The sequence below is a fragment of the Elephantulus edwardii genome, unplaced genomic scaffold (genome assembly GCF_000299155.1).
Source record: "Elephantulus edwardii isolate Elephantulus edwardi_28Jun2011 unplaced genomic scaffold, EleEdw1.0 scaffold00075, whole genome shotgun sequence".
Taxonomy (NCBI): Eukaryota; Metazoa; Chordata; class Mammalia; order Macroscelidea; family Macroscelididae; genus Elephantulus; species Elephantulus edwardii.
In genome coordinates this window covers 6,235,188-6,259,544 of record NW_006399825.1, presented here as the reverse complement: position 1 = coordinate 6,259,544, position 24,357 = coordinate 6,235,188, and the positions used below count along the sequence as shown (strand labels likewise).

The 24,357-nt window shown below is 39.6% G+C and overlaps 1 protein-coding gene and 1 pseudogene across 1 annotated transcript; one reads left to right on the top strand and one right to left on the bottom strand.

The window, feature by feature from the left end:
• Nucleotides 1-512: 512 nt before the first annotated feature.
• On the top strand, nucleotides 513-20,622 carry PPIL3 (peptidylprolyl isomerase (cyclophilin)-like 3). Its single transcript, XM_006889142.1, has 6 exons — nucleotides 513-632; nucleotides 5,400-5,474; nucleotides 7,391-7,484; nucleotides 8,342-8,409; nucleotides 16,846-16,964; nucleotides 20,496-20,622. Exons 1-6 carry the CDS (start codon nucleotides 513-515, stop codon nucleotides 20,620-20,622), a joined length of 603 nt encoding a protein of 200 aa, XP_006889204.1.
• Nucleotides 13,715-15,830, bottom strand: LOC102846261 (annotated as a pseudogene).
• Nucleotides 20,623-24,357: the final 3,735 nt, after the last annotated feature.

Sequence of the window (24,357 nt, the reverse complement as noted above, 5' to 3'; positions counted from 1 at the left end):
AATATTCTTCTCCAACGCCACAGTTCAAAGGTATAGATTCTGATAGAATCCCTAGTCATTGTTCGCCCATGGAGCAGCTAGTAAATTCTGTTAGTAGGTTAGCAGCCGAGTAATCATTGTGCCAACCAGGGTCCTTTTAACATGAAATCACAACCCAGTGACATTCAGAACGCAATTATTTCAAGCAAGCCCTTCCCCATCCTATATGCTTTCAAAAATTTAACCTTGGGATTAAAATACTTAGTACCTACATGCGGGCAGTTTTCAGTATGGTTTGAAGCAATGTGTTATTCCATTTCATAACAGCTCTATGCAAAACAAAACACTGTCCAGTCCCGAACCACCCTCACGTGTAATCTCTGAGACCATTGTCGCAAACACTCCTTAACAGAACTGAACTGGGGGGGGGGGGGAGGCCTCCAAAAACCTGGAAGATCTTCTAAAAATCCTGTTACCATTATATAAATCCCAGATTATTCTAAATCCAGAAAAACGTAAATGCGAAGATCCCAATGCTTCCGGCAGTTTTCAAAATTCGAGTCCTACTACTCACCGGCTCTAGATCCGTCCTCTCTGACGTCATTTCCGGTGCTGCGCGGAAGGTTCTCGGATTGTGGGACCGGGCGCAGGTGGTTCGTTTCGTTTAGGGCTCACATAAAGCTTCTTATGCTATTGTAATTCTTAATAGTGCTCCCATTTTCCTACAAGAGAATTCTCTAGCTCCGTATTTAGTTGATTGTGAGCCAGGGAGGCGGAGGACTGGGGCGGGAATTGAGGAAGTTAAGGTGTCTTCGCTAATGGGCCCGGCGTCCAACTTCCGGTAGTGCAGAGACCCTTTTAACTTGCAGCCCTTCTTGGGCGAACGTCACCGCTTATTTTCTGCTTTATAGCCCAGCTGTATTTAACCCATTGATTAAGTAAGTATAGACGATGTCATTATTCTTTTGATTTACATATTTATATGCCTGGTGAATGCTAGCCACTACCAAAAAGCAAACTTGGAACTCCCTGCTGTCAAGTTGCTTTCAGAGTGACTCGCCCTGCATTTCAACGGCAACAGAGAGGAGGGAACTGCAGGTGGAACCTCCTGAGAGTTGCCTTTGGCTTTGCAGCTCAAAGGGCTATGCCATCAAGACACAGGCTCGACTTAGGTCTTGGGATGATTTTGCGTGAATGTTCGGTTTGGGGGTATAGTTGGAAAGACACAATAAGGAAAAGTTCTAAATAGATGTTAGGAAACTCTGGTGGCATAGGCCCCAGGGAGCTCGGCTGCTTACCAGGCAATCTGTGGGAGAAAGACAAGTCTCCATGCAATTTACAGGCTTGGTAACTGGGTGAAATATCAGCTAAGAGTCAGTACCAATTAGACAATTTGAAAGCAGTGAGTTGGGATAGTCTGCGATCGATAATTGTGATGAAGCCCTTTGTCGGTGGGAGGGAGTGTGCCTCACTTGGAAGATCCTCGAGGAAATTCTTGAAGATGGCGTGAAAAGAACTGGGCGATGAAGTGCCCACAGTAGGCTTTTCATGTCTGCCAGATTTGTTTTATGTGGAGAATGCTATTCAAGGCTTTTTATTTTATTATTTTGTGTGTGTACCGTCAAATCGGATCTGACTGGCACAGGAGATTGCCTCTCCTCCATCAGTTGGATTCAAACCGCGTGCGTCTGGGATTGCAGTGCACCTTCTTGCCATTAGGCCACAAGAGCTTCCTTTCAAAGTTTTTTCATGTAAATATACACTAAAGATGAGCATATGTGAGTATAAGTGGGAGAATAAATTTTTTTTGTCTTTTATAAACAGACTAATTTTCTTAGAAGCACCGTGAGAAATTAAGAAACAATACTTCTTGAAACAATAAGAATGGTAAGTTTTAAAGAATTCCTATGAATGCCAATAATTACAAGTAAGTTTAGAAATTCAGTCAAGGAAAATAAAACAGCATGAAAAGTTCAACACCAGGTTAGAGAAATGATTAGGTATAGAAGCTTGTATTGTAGTTTTTATGTGTTGTCAAGTCAGAACTGACTCATAGCTGACTCTCCAGCACGTTTTCAGAGATAGTAAATTGCAAGAGTGCCTGTCATTCTCTTTCAGAGCAGGTAATGGATTGGAACCATATTCCTTTGATTAGTAGCACAGCTCTTTACCACTAGATCGTGTGAACAAAAATCTATAATGTTTTTCACTTAAAATACACAAAACTTGCCTCTTATGCAAAAAGGCTACAAAGTACAGAAAGGAAAAGTTTTGAGAGTATAACCAAGTGTGGCAATTTTAATTGGATCCTTCTGCTTTGTATCTAAAGTAGGCAACCTGTAGGAGAAAATATAAAATGAACATAATGTCCTACTCCCTCACCCCACGCCCTTTTCTCCCTCTTACATCTGAATTCTCTCCTGTTACTATGAGAAGAGGAAAAGAAAGCCTTAAAATAGTTTCCCCCTCCAGAATGAGATAACAAAGGAGTAACCAAAGCAACTGTACTAAATCTTATTTATATTGTAAATCTTATTTATATTGTATTTTGTTCTGTACATACATACCTATGGTACAGTTCAGTTTCTAATTGTGTACAAAAGCAATTATCAACAATTTTAATGGGTGGAGATAATGTACAGTGTGTCTGTGATTCACATCCTGAGCAGGATGGTGTGCTGTTTCTTTATACGCGTCATTGAACATTTCAGACTGCAGTTGATAGGCAACTGAAACCATAGAAAACCAAGTTATGGATAAGGAGGAGCTACTGTATATCTTTCAGTCTGTTTTTACTCAGATTGTTTTGCCAAGTGAAAGGCAAAGTGGTTCAAATCCACCAGGTGCCCCATGGCAAAAAGATGGACAGTTTACTTCCATGTGATTTACAACCTCTGAAAACAGGCTAAAGGGTCAGCTATGAGTTGGTTCTGACTCCATGGCAATAAACAAGAACAAATGTATATCTTTCAGTATGCTTTTTATTCAGATGACTTTTTAAAATTTTTTACTATTATTATTAATTTTAATGAAAGTTTACAGAGACTGGATTTCCATTCAGTCATTGTTGCACTTTTCTCCTGCCCACCGCTCCCCACCCCCAGTTCACTCTTCTCTTTAAAAAGTAAAAGAAAAATTCTTTCATTGTTATTAAATCCCTCCCTCAAAGTCCATTCTACTATGCAGCCTTTGTTCTGGACACCTGCCATGACAATAATACCTAATCATATATTAAAAGGATTTTATCAGAAGGAGTACACAGAGTCACTGTATCAGAAGAAATTGGCTGACACAGAAGAATTTCAAGAAATAACATATGAGCAAGAGCCTATGGTGATGAAGGAGGAAATTCAAGTTGCTCTGAAGAAATTGGCAAAAAACAAGGCTCCAGGAGTTGACAGCATACCAATTGAATTCTTTCAATAAACAGATGCTTCCCTGGATGTGCTCACTAAGTTGTGGCAAGAAATCTGGAGGATAGCCAGCTGGCCAACTGACTAGAAAAAAATCGATATTTGTTCCCATTCCAAAGAAAGGTGAACCAACAGAGTGTAGAAATTATCAAACAATATTATTAATATCACATGCAAGCAAGATTCTGCTGAAAATTATTCAAAAACATTTGGAACAGTATGTCAACAGAGAACTGCCAGATGTGCAGGCTGGATTTAGAAGAGGTTGTGGTATTAGGGATATTATAGCTAATGTTAGATGGATCTTGGCAGAAAGCAGAGAATACCAGAAGAATGCCTATCTGTGCTTCATTGACTATGCAAAAGCTTTTGACTGTGTGGATCACAATAAGCTATGGCTGACTCAGAGAAGAATGGGAATTCCAGAACATTTGATTATGCTAATGCGAAACCTTTCCAATCTGTATGCAGAACAGATCATCCAAGATTCTGGGCTGTACGAGGAGGAATGTGGCATCAGGATTGGTGGAAGAGTCATCAACAGCCTGCGTTATGCAGATGACACAACCCTGCTTGCTGAAACTGAGGAGGACCTGAAGCACTTGCTGCAGAACATCAAGGACTGCAGCCTTCAATATGGACTGAAACTCAACATCAAGAAAACAAAGATTCTCACCACTGGGCCAATTGGAAGCATCAGCATGGATGATGAGGAGATTGAGATAGTTAACAGTTTTAGTTTACTTGGTTCCACAGTCAGCACTCTTGGTAGCAGCAGCCAGGAAATCAAGAGACAAATTGCATTGTGAAAGTCAGCTGTGAGGGACCTCAAAGAGTACTGTTTGCAACGATGTCAGGCTGGAGACTAAGGTGTGCCTGATCCGGGCTATAGTCTTCACAATTATGTGCTATGCATTGGAGAGTTGAACAGTGAATGGGGATGATAGAAAGAGAATTGATGCTTTTGAGCTGTGGTGCTGGAGAAGAGTGTTGAATATACCATGGACTGCTAGGAGAACAAACAGGTTTGTCCTGGAGAGGGTGAAGCTGGAATGCTCCTTGGAGTCAAGAATTTTGAAGCTTTGCCTGACATACTTTGGGCATGTTGCAAGGAGGGACTGGTTCTTGGAGAGGGACATCATGTTTGGGAGAGTGGAGAGACGGCATAGGAGAGGAAGACCCTTGATGAGAAGGATCGATTCTGTGATTGGGGTGGTGGGAATGAGTGTGTTTGAGAAGGTAAGGTTGACACAAGATAGAACGGCGTTTAGGGCTCTTGTAGATAGGGTCACTATGAATTGCAAGCAACTCAGTGGCACATGACAACAACAACAACATATCCTTTTTAAACCGTTCTCTCCCTCATCTGTTTCAGTGCAGTATACATAATTTTTCCCATCTTTCTCAGTCTCTCCCCTCCCCGACTCTGATGTCAGTCCTGTTTTACAGCAGTGGCACTATGCAGTATTTGTCCTTTTGTGACTGTTTCACTCAGCATAATGTCCTCCAGGGTCATTCATTTTGTATAATATTTCATGAGTTCCTTGTTTTCTAGTGCTGTGTAGTATTCCATTGTGTGAATATACCACAGCTTCTCTATCCATTTTTTTGTTGATGGGCACTTAGGTTGTTTCCAGCTCTCTGCTGTTGTGAACAAAGCCACAATAAACATGGGTGTGCGTATATCTGCTTGGGTGCCAGTTCTGGTTTCTTTGGGGTATATTCCCAGTAGTGGAATTGCTGGGTCAAATGGTATTTCTGTTTGCAACTTTTTGAGAAAGCGCCATACAGCCTTCCATCGTGGTTGCACCATCAGATGTCTCTTTTTCCTGTCCAGTCAGGGAAGTAATTTAGTGCATAAAGTAACTTGAAAAAAAAAAATCTTAACAGTGCAACAATGAATGAATGAAACCCCAAAATCTCTGTAAATGTTCATTAAAACTAATAAAATTTAATAAAAAAAAAGAAAAAAATATTATTCTCTAATTGTCTTTCCCTTTTATTTAGTCTGTGACACTGCATACAGATGTAGGTGATATTAAAATAGAAGTCTTCTGTGAGAGGACGCCCAGAACCTGTGAAGTGAGTGCCATGATTTAAATATTTTTTAGTTATTACAAGGGGAGAACCATTTTGAAATTGAATCACCAAACCCTAAAACAGTAAGAACAATATAACTTTCCTGTTAAATCTGTGGTTAGGAAGAGCAAGCCTTCATGTTACATGGCTCAGTTTCCTTTTCCTAATAGCAGAGGGAGATCAAAGAAAGGAGAGGCGATTTTTCTGTAACCATAGAGGAGGAGTCTCTGTATAGTGGAAAACGGTTAAGTGCTTTACTAGCTGAAAGATCAGAACCCACACAGTGTTCAGAAGACAGCCCTGGCCATCAGCTTCTCTGAATCTCACTGCCCTGAAGACCCTGTGGAATCAACTCAGTGGCAACTAACAGCCACCGTAGAATTGCTGGCATCTTGTTATTTTGACGATTTTTTCTCAAGAAAGGTAGACATTACAATATTAGGTAAGATTCTGTTTATTATTCCACTCATTTAAATTGCAAAGATAGAAGGTATAAGAGTCATTACATACACTCATTCCATGATTATTCATGATAGGCTGTCTTTTTAGGGTCTGGGGTACAGTGCATTCAGTAGTTATATACGAAAGGCCACCTTCCCAAAGTCTGGAGATACAGTGATGCGTAAGAAACATCCCTCACCTTTGTGAAAGACAACTGGCGGGGGCGGGGGGTGGTAATTTTAGAGGATATATTGCCTTGAAGGAAAGAAAGGGTTGGGTAGAGAATACTGAAGAAGAAACTAAGAGAAGCAAGTGAGGGTAAGCCTAGCCAAAAAAAGATTACTGGAAAAGTGACATATAGCCAGGGTCCTGTAGCTAATGAAGGCATCTTCGAAGAAAGAGATTAAAAACAAACCAAAAAATGTTTTACCTCCCACTTACCAGGATCTTAAAAGCTTACGAGCAATCATCTAAGGTAAATTTATTGGTCTCTTACTGTCTTGAGCAAGTAAGAGTGAAAAAAAGTAAAGACGTGGGAAAAATTAGTCCTGAGACTAGTGGATCTCATGAACTTCAACCTCCACAGTCCTAAGAGCAGAGGAACTGGATGGTGCCTGGCTTCCACTGCCCACTGCACTGAAACAATCACAAGGATGGTCCTGGATAGAGTAGGAAATAAATATGGAACAAAACTCAGTGTCATAAAAATTGTCACTGTTAAGAGACTGGTGGAGCCCCTGAGGTTGTGTTCTGTAGTCACCCTTTTAGCCTGGAACTGAACTGTGGCACACTTACAGGCAAACAATAAGACTAAAAGTCAGCTGTTTCACCAGACAGGTACTCAATCCTTAGAGCAATCCACTGTACAGGATTAAATGGGCCATATTTGCCCTAAGATAAAGCTCAGAGGGCAGCAAGGGAGAGAATAAAAGGATGAATGGAACCAACGATCACTGGAGTGGGGAGAGTGCTGGTACAATGTGGGGATTATAGTCCATTCTTACATCAGAATATGTGGAAAGCAAGTCTGCTCTATAAATGTCACTGTGTGAAAGTAAAAAAAAAAAGATATTTCCAGAGCAAAAAGAAGAAACAGTAACAATAAAGGCTCAGAGGTGGGAAGGCCTCCTTGGGTGTGTGAAATCTCAAGAGGCTGATGGGATTAATGCAGTAGGCATCAGGGAAAGGTGCATTAACACCTAAGAAGTAAAAATGCGTCCCTATTAAGGATTTTGTATTTGATCTCAAGAGCAATAAGAATCATTAAGTTGGACCCTCCAGTGCTTCAGGAGGAGATTGCACATCTTTCTCCTGTGGAACAGCTGGTAGATTTGAACTATGAACCTTTGAGTCGGCAGCACAACTCCTTACCACTAAGCCAACACGGCTCCCTTTTAAAATTTCTTTTTAATAAATAAAATTTACTTTCTCTTAAATGTGTTTCCAATAAATTGTTTCTCATTCATTTTTATTTCCAGAATTTCTTGGCTCTTTGTGCAAGTAATTACTACAATGGTTGTATATTTCATAGAAATATCAAGGGTTTTATGGTTCAAACAGGAGATCCAACAGGTAAATTATTCCTTTCATTAATATTAAGGAGGTTGTGTATATAGCATTAAGAAGAGGGTAAAATAAAAATATAACATGGGGTTTTTGTAATCAGATTACCTTACCATCATGAGAAAATGTTAAGAGACACTATTAGCATTTAGCCTTAAAACTAGCCCTTAAGTTTTAGAAAATATAAATAAAACCCACTTTAAAAAAATTTATTCCACTAAAAATAACAGGATTTTCATTTTTACTTTAAAGAAATATAGATGATGTTAGGATTAGAACCTATGAGATAGATAGCAGATAGCTGGAGTTATTCCCATCACCTTGGAGGGAGGCATTGTTTCCTTCTATATCTGCTCTGTTCTCATGGTAGGGCAGCTTGCCTGTTGGTCTGAGGGGTGAAAAGGCAGCTTTCTCTGATAAGAAGTTAACGTGTCTTATGGAAGTGAGGCCAAGCTGCTCTCTAGGGCTTGTTGTTTTTATGTGCCGTCGAGTTGCCTGTGACTCACAGCAACCCTATGTACAACAGCTCTAAACCCTGCTCTGTCCCTTGACAATCTTATTGTCTCCAACACACCCATCCTCAATACCCCAGTGACTGAATCAATCCATCTCACCGAGGGTCTTCCTCTCCTGCGCCATTCCTCCACTGTCTCAAACATGATGTCGCTCTCCAAGGACCAGTCTCTCCTTGCAACATGCCCAAAGTATGTCAGTATGATATTGAGCTTCAGTCCATATTGAAGGCTGCAGTCCTTGACCTTCTGCAGGGGTAATAGGTTTAAATAAGAGTCATTTAAATTTCTAACCTTATCCAGAGAGCATTTTTCAGCTTACATTAGATATTTTTTTTTCTCTTTATGTTATAGGTACTGGAAGAGGAGGTAATAGTATATGGGGAAAGAAGTTTGAGGATGAATACAGTGAATATCTTAAGGTATATCCCTAGCTTTTTACTAATACATTAGTTATACTTGGAAACTTTTCATAAGTTATGTTTTTTAATATAGTAACTCCATTAGAGATGAAATTGTGTGTTTATCTATATGTCTTTATTAGCTTTTTGAGGTTTTTGCATATTTGGTAAATGATAGGAGAATATGTAAATGGCTGAGTGTTTTTGCTTTTATGTGCAATATAGTTGTCTCCAAGTCATAGAGACCCTATCTGATCATATTCCATCTTCACAGTCTGTGCTGTGCTTAAGCCTACTGTTGTAGTTACTGTGTCGATCCATCTCATTGAGTCTCCCTGGCCTTTATGGCCCTCTTTTCAAACTTGATACCTTTTCCAAGGACTGGCCTCTCCTAACATCTTCCCCAAAGTATGTGAGATGAACTTTCACCATCCTTGTGTCTAAGGAGCATTCTGGCTGTTATTGTATTTATACTAAGGCATGTACAATGGAATCTCACCACCACATAGATCTTGGTATTAAATAAATTTTTATCTCTGGGAGTTGGGGCTAGGGATAGTTTTATATTTATTGTTTCATCATAAGAAATTGTTACTTTTGTTACAGGAGTTTGGATTGGGAGCTGACTGACTTTCTTAAAAGCCATCATTTCCGTTTTTGAATTAGAAACCAACTTTTTAGGTATGAATTCATGACTACTTCCATAACACTAAGGAACCCTAGTGGCGCTTTTGTTGTTAGGTGCCATCAGGTTGAGTATGACTCATAGCACCCCTATAAAAAACAGATCTGAACTTTGTCCTATCCTGCACCATCTTCACCATCTCTGACATACTTGCTCCACTGTTATAGTGACTATGTCAGTTCACCTTCCCGAAGGGCTTACTCTTTTTTGCCAACCTTCCTTCTTTCCAAACATGATGTCCTTTTGCAAAGACTGGCCCCTCATAATAATATGCCCACAGTATGTGAGGTGAAGCTTTGCTATCTTTACCTCCAAGGAACCCTCTGATTCTACTTTGTCCAAGATAAATTGTTTGTTCTCTTGGCAGACTGTGGGATATTCTATAGTCCTCTCCAACATCATAACTCAAAGGCATTCGTTCTGTCATCCTTAATCCTTGTTCATCTTTTAGGTGCATAACAAATAATTGAAAAAAACATGGATTGAATCAGGTGCACCTTTGTCTTTAAATTAACATCATTGCTCTTTAGCACTGTGGTGAGGTCCTTGACAGCAGATTTTCCCAGTGCAGTACATCCTCTGATCTCTTGACTGCTGGTAACAAAAAGTGTTGATTTTGGATCCATTGACAACTCTTTTTTCCACCTATCATAACATTGCCTATTGGCCCAGTGATAAGGATTTCTGTTTTCTTGATGTTGAGATATAATCTATATTGGAGCTGTATTCCTTGAACTTCTGCAGCAAGTGTTTTATGTCTTTACTTCTCCAAGCAAGGTTGTGTCTTCTGCATAATGCTGGTTGTTCATGAGTCTTCCTCTGATCCTGATGCCACATTCCTCTTCATGAAATTCCAAACTCTTGAAATACTTGCTCAATGTACAAATTGAATAGATACGGAGATAGGATACAGCACTGACACACACTTTTCTTGGTTTTCAACCATGAAATGTTCACAGGCTCTGTTCACACAGCTATCTCTTGGTTTAGGTATAGGTTTCGAATGAGCACAGTCGAGTGCTCAGGGATTACCATTCTTCTCAATGTTAGTCATAATTTGTTATGATCCGTGAGGCATTGTGTGAAACATACCAAGCTGCTTCAGGAACGATGATTGTTGTATACTGTTGAGTCAGACCACCCCATAGCTGACCCTTCAGTGAGTTTTCAGAGGCAGTAAATCACATGGAAAAAGATTGCCCATCCTTCTCCTGCAGAGCCGCTGGTAGATTTGAACCATATGCCTTTGGGATTGCTGCACAGCCTTTTACTACTAGTCTACCAGACCTGTTCTAATTCACTAGCTTCTACCAGCCACTCTGCAAAGATGGCCAATCTCCTTTTGTAAAAATCTACTGCATTGAACATTAAAACTTATTCTTGCCATTTTTCTGTAAGCGTAAAATTATCATCAAGTAAAAAAGGATTTATTTTTAATATTAAAAGATCCAACATTAAAAAAAATCTACTGCCTTGTAAACTCCATGGGTATGAGTCAGCACCAACCTGATAGCAGTAGGTTTGTTTTGGTTTTGAATTTTCATATCTGCCTACAGCAGCAGCCCTGTGTACAGTAGAGACTGTGAGTCTGGCCCAGGATCAAGCAAGGTTATGTGTGTTCATGGTTATACGTAGGGTTGCTATGAGTGGGAGCTGACCCAACAGCACCTAACAAGTTTGTCCTCTTATGCCAGTGGTTTTCAACTTGGCTGTTACATAGCCCTCTGAAAGTTTTACAAACATAGAAAATCAGGTCTTATAGTACCCTATTCTGTTCCCTACAAATAGATAAAAATAATTAGTAGAATTGATTAGGATCCTATTTTAAGGTTCCTGGAGTGTTTCCCATACAGCTACAGTTAAAAACCATTACTTTATACACTGAATATAGTCACATACATTGTGACCCAGTAATTCTATTCTTAAATGTTTACCCTAGTGAAACCTGCACATGTGTACAAGGAGATAGAGAAAATTGTTTTCCTATAGTACTGTTTGTACTAGCAAAAATACGGAAACAACCTAAATGACTAGAATCCCATTGAAAACACACTGCCGTTCAAGGCAGCTCCAACTTCCAGTGACTGGCAGGTTTTTGAGGCTATAAATGTTTATGAAAAGAGACTGCCCACCTTTCTTTCTCAGAGCAACTGGTGGGTTCAAACTACCAACCTTCTAGTTAGCAGCCTGATAAGTTATATGCTAAGCCACCAGGGCTCCTTAAATGTCTATGATAGAATGGACAAATTACAGTCTATTCAATAATAAAATACTGTATCAGAAAATAAGACCTACTCCTATGGGTTTGATTCTGATTCTTAACAACCCTATAGGACAGAATATAATGTCCCAGAAGGGTCTTACTGTTGTTAGGTGTCATCGAGTCGGGTACAACCCATGGCAACCCTATGAACAAAAGATCTGAACCCTGCACCATCCTCACATTTCCTGACACACAAGAGCCCATTCCAGCAGTCACCGTGTCAGTCCACTTGGTTGAGGGTCTTTCTCTCCTTCACCGACCATCTACCCTTCCTACCATCATATCATCCTCCAAGGAATAGCCCCTCCTAGCAACAAAGTATATAAGGCGAAGCCTCATTTTTCTTGCCTCCAAAGAGCACTCCAGCTGCACCCTCTCCAAGACATATCTGTTTGTTCTCCTAGCTGCCCATGAGATAGTTAGTGCTTTTATCCATCACGACAACTCAAAGGCATCAATTCTTCTGTCATTCTTACTCATTGTCCAGCTCTCAGATGCAATTTTTCAGAAAGACTGAATCAGTTGCACCTTAGCCCTCAAACTGATATTATTACTCCTCAATAATTTAGAGAAGTCCCTAACTACAGATTTTCCCAGTAAGGGTCTTGCTAAGGCAATAAATCAACATACACATGGGTGAACATGTGACTGCTTTGGGTGGCAGTTCTGGTTTCTTTAGGGTATATTCCCAGTAGTGGAATTGCTGGGTCAAATGATATTTCTATTTCCAACTTTTTGAGAAAATGCCATACTGCCTTCCATAGTGGTTGCACCATTTTACACTCCCCACCAACAGTGAATAAGGGTTCCAGTTTCTCCGCAACCTTGCCATCATTTGTTGTTTGCTGTTCTGTTAAATTTTACTATTCTTATTGGGGTGAGATAATACCTCATAGTTGTTTTGATTTGCATGTTTCTTAGAGCTAGAGATTTTGAACATTTCTTCATGTGTTTGTTTGTTTGCCATCTGAATGTCTTCTTTGGTGAAGGTCTGTTCATATCCTGTGCCTATTTTTCAGTTGAGTTGTTTATCTTGTTGTGGTGCTCAAGTATTCTATAAATTCTAGATGTACATCCCTTATCAGACATGTCGTTACCAAATATTTTTTCCCTGTGGCTTCCCTTTTTTACTCTGTTAGAGAAGTTTTTGGATGTGCATAGGGATTTGATCTTAAAAGGTTCCATTCATCTATTTTATCCTCTCCTGGTTGTAGGTGCAATATTCTTTTTTTTTTTTTATGTTTCCAGAAATCTTTACAGTGAACCCATTTTAATGCTGAGACTTGCATTTTCACATTTTAATTGTTTTTGAGTGTCATCTCTGTAAGCTAGAAAACAAAATCATACTAAGCTGCCTAGTTTTCTAGTGATTCAGTCTTTATCTTCAGCACAACAGCAAACACAAGGTGCTCACTTGTTTGTATTCTCCATCAGGAAATAGCTAAAAGCCCCATCCTCAGACAGAGGCTACACAGAGAATCGTGAGCTATAGAAAACAGTACAAACACAAAGTGTCTGCTGAGCCACCTTCTGGAAAGCACATCAGAACTGAAGAAATAGTGAACAAAGTATATGTTTACATTCTGAAAATCTGCTCTGGAGTTTGAAAAATGCCCAGTTCTCATTAAGTGTGTGAGTGAAGAGAGGAATAAACAGATGTAGTGACATTATTTGATTTTTACCAGTATAATATCCCGCAAGATTATCTTGTGTTCACCCTTTAAAAAACAAACATACATTTTTCCATTTGTCACAGAACAAATTGACATTCATAGAAGACTGTTTAAAAGAACATTTCACTTTTTCCGCGCTACCCACACAAGGGTCCATACGGCGTTGTTCTGGTTCCCGTTGTAACTTCAAGGGGAAACTTCCACAATGTCCGGAGCCCTTGATGTCCTGCAGATGAAGGAGGAGGATGTCCTCAAATTCCTTGCAGCAGGAACACATTTGGGCGGCACCAACCTTGACTTCCAAATGGAACAGTACATCTACAAAAGGAAAAGTGATGGCATCTATATCATAAACCTGAAGAGGACCTGAGAGAAGCTGCTCTTGGCTGCTCGCGCCATTGTTGCCATTGAAAATCCAGCTGATGTCAGTGTCATTTCCTCCAGAAATACAGTCCAGAGAGCGGTTCTGAAGTTTCTGCTGCTGCTGGGGCCACTCCTATTGGCAGGCGCTTCACTCCTGGAACCTTCACTAACCAGATCCAGGCAGCCTTCCGCGAGCCTCGTCTTCTGGTGGTTACTGATCCCAGGGCTGACCACCAGCCTCTGACAGAAGTATCTTATGTTAACTTGCCCACCATTGCCCTGTGTAACACAGTCTCCTCTGTGATATGTAGACATTGCTATCCCGTGCAACAACAAGGGAGCTCACTCTGTGGGTCTGATGTGGTGGATGCTGGCCCGGGAAGTCCTGCGCATGCGTGGCACGATCTCCCGGGAGCACCCGTGGGAGGTCATGCCCGATCTGTACTGCTACAGAGATCCGGAAGAGATTGAAAAGGAAGAACAGGCTGCTGCTGGAAAGGCTGTGACAAGGAGGAGTTTCAGGGAGAATGGACCGCCCCTGCTCCTGAATTAACTGCTACTCAGCCTGAAGTGACAGACTGGTCCAAAGGCGTCCAGGTGCCCTCTGTGCTGATTCAGCAGTTCCCTACTGAAGACTGGAGTGCTCAGCCTGCAACTGAAGACTGGTCTGCAGCCCCTTCAGCTCAGGCCACTGAGTGGGTGGGTACCACCACGGAATGGTCTTAAACTGTCTTTTAAAAAGTGGAAATAAGGTTGACGGAAAATAAACAATGCGTTTCATAAAAAAAAAAACAAAAAACACATTTCAGTTCGAAGGAGGTTGGGGAGAACACTTTCCACTGCAAAATACTTCTGTGTCTCCTCACACAATTAACATCACTATTCCTCCATGATATAGATTCTTGTGGAAACTTGTTGGAAGGTTTGCCAAAACCAGAAGATGAATAATAAAGTATGTCCCAGTTAGTTAGTTACTTGGAAGCTCAGTTAACAGCTTTGGGATAGACCTATAAAATCTGGCCCCAATCTTGCTAAATATCTTCTAATTACAGAACTCCTTAGTCCTTAGCTTCAGCTCCTGCCCGGTGTCGTAATCTGTACGGGGTCCCATCCATGCCGCTTCGCCTCTAGCCCCGGTGGATGCTGGTCATCTGGGTCTGGAACGTCGTCATAGGAGTATCCCCGGTAACCTTTGGATGCTTAGTAGGTGATGCGCAGGTGCTAGAACACAGGCAGAAAAACCCCAGGATGCCCATGATTAGGACAGGAACGGCCGGTCTGCCCCCTTCTTTCCAGAGCATTTTCTTTGGGCAGTACACTGTCAGGGAGGAGATTTACAGGGTTTTCCCCTCCTGCTTACAATAAGCGAAACACAACAAAGCACCCTTTGCTGATGTAGCCTGCCAGCAGGAGGGAGCCAATGATGATGAGAAAGGTACTGATCAAAAACAGCACCGTGGTAAGGACAATGGCTTTGTCAGGGATCTTAGGTGGGCTTTTCTTTAACTTTAATAAATTGGATCTTATGACATCAGGAAAGAAGGAAGTTCCTCACTAGCTACCTTCTCCTGAAGGTCAATGTAGCCATCGTCTGTGGAGAGTCTTTGGTGCTTGAAGTTAATACTGGGAATCCCAGCAGCCTGATTGGTGCGAGAACTGCATCATAACACGTGGACAGGGCTACAGTCTGAGGCCGTGCCACCCTCCGCCCACCCACCTCGCCCGCCTGGCCACTGAGACACCGGATGCCCCTTAGCTAATTTAGCTAGTTGCCCCTAACCACCCACCCTCGGGCCCAGTCCCGCCCCGCAGTATTTGTTCCCATAGGACTGAGTTACTTCACTCAGCATAATGCTCTCCAGACTCTCCTAAGTTATGTAGTATTTTTCGAAATCATTGTTCATGAGTACTGTGTAGTATTCCATCATGTGAATGTACCACAATTTCTCAATGCATTTTGGTTGTGGTTGAATATTTGGGCTCTTTCCATGTACTTGCAATGGTGAATAATGCTGCTATGACTATTGGTGTACAAATCTCTGTTTGTCTCTCAGTTCTAATTGCCTTGAGGTATATTCCTAGCAGTGGAATACCTGGGTTATATGGTGCTTATATGTTCAGCTTTTTGACAAAACCCCAAATGGTAGCAGTAGATTTTGATAGTGATTATTTTTAATGATCCATATTCATTCCTTCAAGCTTTCACTTAGGCCCTTCTAACTCTTGTACACAGTCCTTTGTAATAACAAATAATATAAGATATGAATATGAGAGCTAGGTAAGATTTACCCAAGCCTGGGATATGAATTGACTGCCTATAAGTGAAAAAGACTTAAAGACATATTTGTTAAAAATAAAGAAAGAAAAAATTATGCCATTAGGCAAGAGATGTACTATACACTTTGCTAGTACCCACCATTCCCTATTTATCCTCTATCAGATTATTAGCTTACTACATCTGACCCTGTGAGCATTTGAATTCTGAAGAGACCTCTGAGCTAGTACCACCTCCCTTGTATTACAGATAAAGAAACTAGCAGAGTCCAGTGTATGTTGAAGAGATCATGGGGATTTTGGTTTTGTTTTCTTCCTGATCACTTCATGCCAGCATACTATTCCTTAATAGAAATGTAAGGATTATTTTTGTATACATTGGTATTGCTAAAAGTGTTTGTGGCTGTACTTCTCCAAAGTAAAAATAAACTTAGATCAGGGAATATGATTTGCTGTAGAACAAATTTACAGTGTTTAGAGGGTTCAGGTAAGCCTTTATAGTCAGAAGCTCAGTAAACATGTTCATGGTCCCTTAACCATTGATTGGCATGGTGACTGCAACAATGAGTTTAAGCACAGAAAAGATTGTTAGGATGGGACAAGATTTTGTTCTGTTGTAGAAAAGGTCTCAACAACTCAGGGCCAACTTGATGGCCCCTGACAGCAACAGCATGTACATGTGAAATCTGGGAAGTTAATAGGGAAAAACAAAGAAGAATTAATGCCTTTGAGTTATGTTAATTTGGATTAACTTTACCTTGAATAACCAAAAGAAGGAACAAATATGTCTTGAGAAAAATACAGCCAGAATGTTTGTGGGGACAAAGATGGTGAAACTGTCTTATGCACTCTGGACATGTTATCAGGAGGAAGCAGTCCCTGAAGGAACCAGTCCCTGGAGGAGGACATTGTATTTGGTAAATTAGTTATTAGTGGAAAAAACAGGAAGACTGTCAACTAAATGGATAGCTTGATTTACTGTCTATAACCGTGAGCTCGAATTTAGCAATGGTTGTGAGGATGACACAGGACTGGGTGGTGTTTGAGACTGTTGTCTATACACAGCATTGCAGGAGTGAGAGCAACTTAACAGCACATAATAAAGAGTGTATGTCTTATTTCAGTTCTGTGTCTGGAATATGTGTTTATAAACACAGTTCAATTAATCTTTTGATCTGTTGTTTGGTATTTGTTTTTAGCACAGTGTTAGAGGTGTTGTATCTATGGCTAATAATGGTCCAAATACCAATGGGTCCCAGTTCTTCATCACCTATGGCAAGCAACCACATTTGGACATGAAGTACACTGTCTTTGGAAAGTGAGTATTTTGCTTATGGTTTTCTTTAGAATTCTGATGCAAGGTACGCATATGAGTGGTTGTGATCACAGCATAACTAATATTGCAGAGACTATAATCTTGGGAAAGCTGTCACTTCTATAACACCCAATTTCCTTATTAAATGGGCTCAACTTTTTTTTTCATTGTTGTTATGCAAATGAACAGTAATCTTTGTTTTCAGTAACAACAGTACTTGGCTACAATTTATAGATCTGACTTAGAGAAAAGGGTATCAAGGACTGCTTTGGTTATTTTATGTCATCCTTTCCCAAACATGGCTTTCCTCACAAACATCTTTTGTCTATCATTAAATTCACTTCATGGTCATAATATAGTCATAATAGCTCAACTTCATTGTCTAAACAGAAAAAAGAACAAAAAGTGCTTGCTACTTGAATAAATATCCTGGAAGACTCAGTACTTGGACATGTAGCCACTTCTTATCTATATAAGCTAGGAAATATTTTTTTAAGTAGGACACATGGCCATAGCAGAAAGCTAGGTTTCTTTGAGTAAGAAGGAGAGAATGGATCTTGCAGTCCTTGGATAGAATTTGCTTGGAATATGCTTGATTGGGATTTGTATTTATGAATCAGAAGATATCATCTGTTCGCTCAATAATATTTATCTTGCTCAATTCATCAGGGCACCACTAGAATTTACTTAACAGGACTGCAAAGTTAGGTCAATTAAAAAAGAAGAGAATCTGTAAGTTGGGGGTTTTTTAATACCATATACATGCATCAAGTTTATAGATTACTAATAATAAATGAAATTAGTTAAATATTTCAGAGTATTTTAATCTTTGTGTGAATTTCCTTCCCTTTTTTCCCCCTCCTTAACCCGTCTTTCAGAATTAGTGGCCAGTAGTTAACCGGACTTACATACTTGGGGCATGCTACCAGGAAGAGCCAGTCCTTGGAAAAGGACATTGTGCTCTGGCAGATGAGAGTCTGTAAAGAGCAAGACCCTCAGTGGGATGGCTTGACACCATGGTTGCGACAGTGGGTTTAAGCACAGCAGACGTTGTGAGGATGACTCAGGACAAGCAGGATGTTCATTTGTTCCTTTAGCTATGTGCAGAGTTGTATATATGTGCATAAAGATTTTTCTGGGGAGATGTTGAAAAGTTTCCCTTACGTTCTAACATGACCCTGTGTCCAGATACTTGACTAAAGTGTCCCTGACTCAATTCTACTTGCCTTTTTTGTCTAAAATCTGTATTTCCCATACCTTCTGTTTCTCTTACTGACCTATAGCTGGAAAAGGCTTTACAATTTAGAATTTAAAGATACTAATTTGTCCTGCATTTGGAGCAAAATCAAGAGGTTTTGATGACTATTGCTGATATCCATTGTTTACTGTATTGTTTTAAAGTTGCTATTTTAGTAGGAAAAACAACAGCTATAGGTGTGTTATCTTTAAAACAATTTATTTTTTCTTTTTGTGTAATAAAATTTAATTGTGATTTTAATGAAAGTTTAAAGAAAAGTTGGATTTTTATTCTTTTACTGTTGCACATTTTCCTCCTCCCTCCTCCTATAGTTCATGAACATTTTCTTTTTTAAAATTTAGTTTTAATTTTTAAATAGAATTTAATATTATACGTAGTATGTTGTTGTCGTTTGCGACTCATAGTGACCCTATGCACAACAGCCCTAAACCCTGCTCTATCCTGCGCCAACCGCACCGCCTCTGACACACCCATCCCAATTACCCCAGTCACCGAATCAATCCATCTCATAGAGGGTTGTTGTTGTTATGTGCCATCGAGTTGCTTGCGACTCATAGTGGCCCTATGTATAAGATCCTTAAACGCCGTTCTATTCTGTGCCAACCTCACCGTCTCAAACACACGCATTCCCACCACTCCAGTCACAGAATTGATCCATCTCATCAAGGGTCTTCCTCTCCTGCGCCGTCCCTCCCCTCTCCCAAACATGATGTCCCTTTCCAAGGACCAGTCCCTCCTTGCAACATGCCCAAAGTATGTCAGACGAACCTTCAGAATCCTTGACTCAAAGGAGCATTCCGGCTTCACCTTCTCCAGGACAATGCTGTTTGTTCTCCTAGCAGTCCATTCAACACTCATTCAACATTCATTCAACACTCTTCTCCAGCACCACAGCTCAAAGGCATTAATTCTCTTTCTATCATCCTTAGTCACTGTCCAGCTCTCTAATGCATAGCATGTAATTGTAAAAACTACATCATTTAATATAAGAATTTTTTTAATTTACTTTTTAAATATTCATTTCTTGTTGCACAATTTTCTCCTTATTTTTCCTTTTATTTATTAATTGTTGTACATTTCCCCCCTCTCCCTCCCCCAGCCTACCCCACAATGCACTCCTTCCAGGTTGTTATCATACATATTATACAAAATCATGTATTTCTTCCAGAGAGTTCTTCTCATCTGTTCTAAGGCAGTTTTATCTTACTGTTTTTAAAAAACAAGTGCTTATAAATCTTGGGAATTTATTTGCTTTATACTAAGAGAATCTAAAAATCCCTATTAGGACGTATTTCTGGAGCTCTGGTGACCTAGTGGCAAGAAGCTGCACTGCAATCCCAAAGGCACGCAGTTCAAATCCACCAGATGCTCTGCTGGAGAAAGAGGGACAATCTCCTGTGCCAGTCGGATCTAATTTGATGGCACACAACAAGTAAAAAAAAACAAGAAAGAAAGAAAATCTGATTCATGTATTTTGCATATATTTTCCAAAACATGTATTTGAAGAATAGCATTCAGTAATTTTTCCTGATAAAAAAATGAAATAGGTTTGTCAAGAGGCTGGGTTAACTGACAATCTTCTATTTTAATTAATACTGCTTGTTATCCTCCAAAAGCAAAAAATAGAAATACGAAACCTTAACCAAAAAAACCATGTAAAATGATCTTCCACTTTAAGACTTGCAGTGTAATACAATACTGATAATAATATTTTCTAGATATTTTTTTCTGCATAGATTCTGTAGTAAAGAAAAAAATTAATTGACCCCATTTACAGCTATTCTAGTTTTCTTTGTGTTGTTGTTTTTTTGGGGGGAGGTTTTTTGTTGGTTTGTTGTTTGTTTCTTTTTAATTTGTTGTATGCTGTCAAATCAGATCTGACTGGCACAGGAGGAGATTGCCCATCCTTCTCCAGCAGAGCATCTGGTGGATTTGAACTGTGCACCTTCGAGATTGCAGGGCAGCTTCTTGCCACTAGGCCACCAGAGCTCCCTCATTTACAGCTATTCTGTAGAATTGTGCGAATGGGGCAGAATACACTGTTTAGTTAATCTGATGTAGTTAATGTGGGCTGCTATTATTGACCAAGAGTATAAAAGTAAATTTTTACTTAAGAATTTTAATCCATATACATGATGAAAAATCCAATCAGTATCTTCTTACACACTTAGCTAAAGAATTAAAAGAACTATAAGACACATTCTAAGACAGGCTATAAGTGCTTGAATATTGTGTTAACATGTAGGGAAATTTTAACACCTTTTTTTCTCTTTCAGGGTAATAGATGGTCTAGAGACCCTAGATGAATTGGAGAAGTTACCAGTAAATGAGAAGACGTATCGACCTCTTAATGATGTACATATTAAGGACATAACTATTCATGCCAATCCATTTGCTCAGTAACTGATAGACACTGGTAGTTATTTGGCAAGCCATTTACAAAATCTTCTGTGGTTTACCCAGTTCTAATTAGGTCAGTGATTACATCATCCTTCTGCTTGTTTACAGCTTAAGGTCTTCGACAAGGTGGTGGTTCCAAGTGGAGATGAACAGCTTTTACCTCCACTCTTAAAAATATATTCTTTATTACAGTTGTTTTCAGTGTATTTGTTCAGTATTTTTAAAAAAATCATTTTTATTACAAATAAACATTTATTTTTAAATGCTGAGCCTCTTCATTAAATCTAGGCATTTTTTAGTATCTTATCATATCTAGTCTATATCCTGAAAGTATTATGTATTCATATTGAAATGGAGTAAATGTGATTACAGAGAAACAAAATGATGGTCTCGATAGGGTAGCTAAATCAAATGCTTTTTTATTTTGTCTTTAGGTGTTTAGTAGAGGCTGTGTGAAGTCAGAGGGTATGGTAATACTCAGAACTACCCAAAGGATTTGCCAAGGGAAGGTTTTCTGATGGCATGTTGAAAACATTACAAAATCAATTTCTGTACAATATCAGTTACATCTATTGTTGTTTAGGAGCATCATTTATTTTATGGCATGTTGTTTGAAAAATAATACAAAATCAAGTTCTGTAGAATATCAGTTATATCTGTTGTTGTCCTAATCTGGATAGATAGATAGATATAGATAGAGGCAAATTAACATCTTCAGTGATGTTTTCTTATCTATAAATAATATTTCTTCATAACACTACTGTGAGAATTTATTTGGTTGAAAAAGTATGGAGATAGAATACATCCCTGACAGATCCCCTTCCCAATTTTGAACCATGCAGTACCTCCTTGCTCGACTGCCTCTTGGTCCAAATATAGGTTTTGCATAAGCACAATCAGATGTTCTGGGATTCCCATTTTTCCCAGAGTCAGCCACAGCTTGTCATGATCCACACAGTCAAAAGCCTTTGCACAGTCAATGAAGCACAGATAGACATTCCTCTGGTACGCTCTGCTTTCTGTCAAGATCCATCTAACTTTAGCTATAATATCCCTAGTACCATGACCTCTTCTAAGCCCAGCCTGCATATCTGGCAGTTCTCTGTTGACGTGTTGCTCCAGCTGTTTTTGGATAATTTTCAGCAGAATCTTGCTTGCAGGTGATATTAATGATATTGTTTGATAATTTCCGCACTCTGTTGGGTCACCTTTCTTTGGAATGGAAATATATTGATTTCTTTCAGTCAGTTGGCCAGTTGGATGTCCTCCAGATTTCTTGGCACAACTTAACACATCCAGGGCAGCATCTGTTTGTTGAAATATGTCAATTGATATGTCATCAACTCCTGGAGCCTTATTTTTGCCAATTCTTTCAGAGCTACTTTTAACTTCCTCCTTCATCACCACAGGCTCTTGCTCATACGTTATTTCATGAAATTCTTCTGTGTCAGCCAATTCCTTCTGGTACAGTGACTATATACTCTTCTGTCTTCTTTTAATGCTTTTTGGATCATTTAACACTCTACCCAAAGCATCCTTAAGTATTGCCACTTGTGGCTTGAATTTGTTTTTCACTCTGACAGAGGAGATTAATCAGAACTAGCTTTGACAAGCACTGTGGCAACTGGACAATTAAAATAGACATTCGGGGGAGGGGGGAGGAAGAAGAACGAACTGGGGAGGAGGGTAGAGAAAACAGTGCAATAATGAAGGAATGAAAACCCAAAATACCCGTAAATGTTCATTAAAACTAATAAAATTTAATAATAATAATAAAAAATCTTGGCCAATAGAATCCAACGATGATGTTGTTGTTTTTATGTGCCATTGAGTCACTTGCGACTCACAGCGACCCTATGTACAACAGCCCTAAACTCTGCTCTGTCCTGTGCCAATTGCACTGTCTCCGATACACCCATCCTGATTACCCCAGTCACTGAATCAATCCACCTCATAGAGGGCCTTCCCCTCCTGCACTGCCCCTCCACCCTCCCAAGCATGATGTCCTTCTCCAAGGACTGGTCCCTCCTTACAACATGTCCAAAGTATGTTAGAGCCTCAGAATCCTTGCCTCCAGGGAGCCACCCAGTTTAACCCTTTCCAGGATGAATCTGTTTGTTTTCCTAGTAGTCCATGGTACTCTCAATACTCTTCTCCAGCACCACAGCTCAAAGGCATCAATTATCCTTCTATCCTCCCTAGTCATTGTCCAGCTCTCTGATTCATAACAAGTGATAGCAAAGATCATGGCCTGTATCAGACACACCTTGGTCTCCAGAGAGACAACATTGCTCTTCAGTACTTTGGAGAGGTGCCTAACAGCAGACTTTGCCATGGCAATATGTCTTTTAATGATACACACACACACAAAAAAAATTTCACCATGACAAGTGGAATTCATAACAGTATGCAAAGATGGTTCAACATAAGAAAAACAATGTAATTCATCACATTAACAAAGCAAAGAACAAGAACCATATGATGCTACCAATTGATGCAGAAAAGGCCTTTGATAAAATCCAACACCCTTTCCTGATTAAAACACTCGATAAAATAGGATTAGAGGGAAATTTCTTCAACATAGTAAAAAGTATATCGGCAAACTTGAGAGCCAACATTGTTCTCAGTGGAAAGAGGTTAAAATCCCCCTTGAGAACAGGAATAGGCAAGGATGCCCACTATCACCTCTCCTATTCAATATGGTATTGGAAGTCTTAGCGATAGCAATAAGGCAAGAGAAGGAAATAAGAAGTATCCAAAATGACAGAGGAGGTAAAATTATATGCAGATGATACGATAGTAAGAAAACCCTAATAACTCAGCAAGAAAATTACTGGACATAGTTGACTAATTCTGCAAAGTGGCAGGATACAAGATCAACATACAAAAATCAATTGGATTTTTTTACAGTGACAAAGAGAATACAGAACTGGAGCTAAGAAAAACAATACCATTCACAATAGCTAATCACAAGTAAATCTAACCAGAAACACAAAGAATCTATTCAAAGAAAATGACAAAATATTACTACCAGAAACCAAGAGAGACCTGGAGAAGTGGAAGAATATCCCTTGCTCATGGATAGGAAGATGAAATATTGTGAAAATGACAATACTACCAAAGGCAATTCCCACATAGAATGCAATCCCAATACAAATACCAATTCCATTCTTCAAGGAGATGGAAAAGACAATCTCCAATTTCATTTAGAATGGAAAGAGACCCCAAATAAGCAAAGCACTCCTTAAAAAGAGAAACAAGGTAGGAGGAATCTGACTACCTGATTTCAGATCCCTCTACACTGCCTTGGTGGTCAAGACAGCATGGTAATGGTACCACAACAGACACATAGATCAGTGGAGTAGAATAGAAAATCCAGGAATCAGCCCATCTACCTATGGTCAATTGATTTTTGATGAAGAGATGAAATCAGTTAAGCGTGGAAATTACAGCCTTTCTAACAAATGGTGCTGGCAAAATTGGACAACTATCTGTAGAAAACTCAAGCAAGATCCACACCTCACTCCATACACAAAAACCAACTCAAAATGGACCACGGACCTAGGACTAAAACCAAGGACTATAAATTTCATTAAAGAAATGCTTGGAAGAACTCTAGAAGTCTTAATCCACAACATAAACAGTTTTCCAAGTATCCTGGAAAAATCTACAACCAGGAGAGGATAGAATAGATGAATGGGACCTTCTAAGAATCAAATTCCTTTGCACATCTATAAA

Coding starts and splice junctions, on each gene's coding strand:
- PPIL3 (XM_006889142.1), top strand. CDS start 513: ATGCTTCCGGCAGTTTTCAAAATTCGAGTCCTACTACTCACCGGCTCT. Junction 633..5,399: donor TGTGGGACCGGGCGCAGGTG/GTTCGTTTCGTT, acceptor CCTTTTATTTAG/TCTGTGACACTGCATACAGA. Junction 16,965..20,495: donor AAGTACACTGTCTTTGGAAA/GTGAGTATTTTG, acceptor TTTCTCTTTCAG/GGTAATAGATGGTCTAGAGA.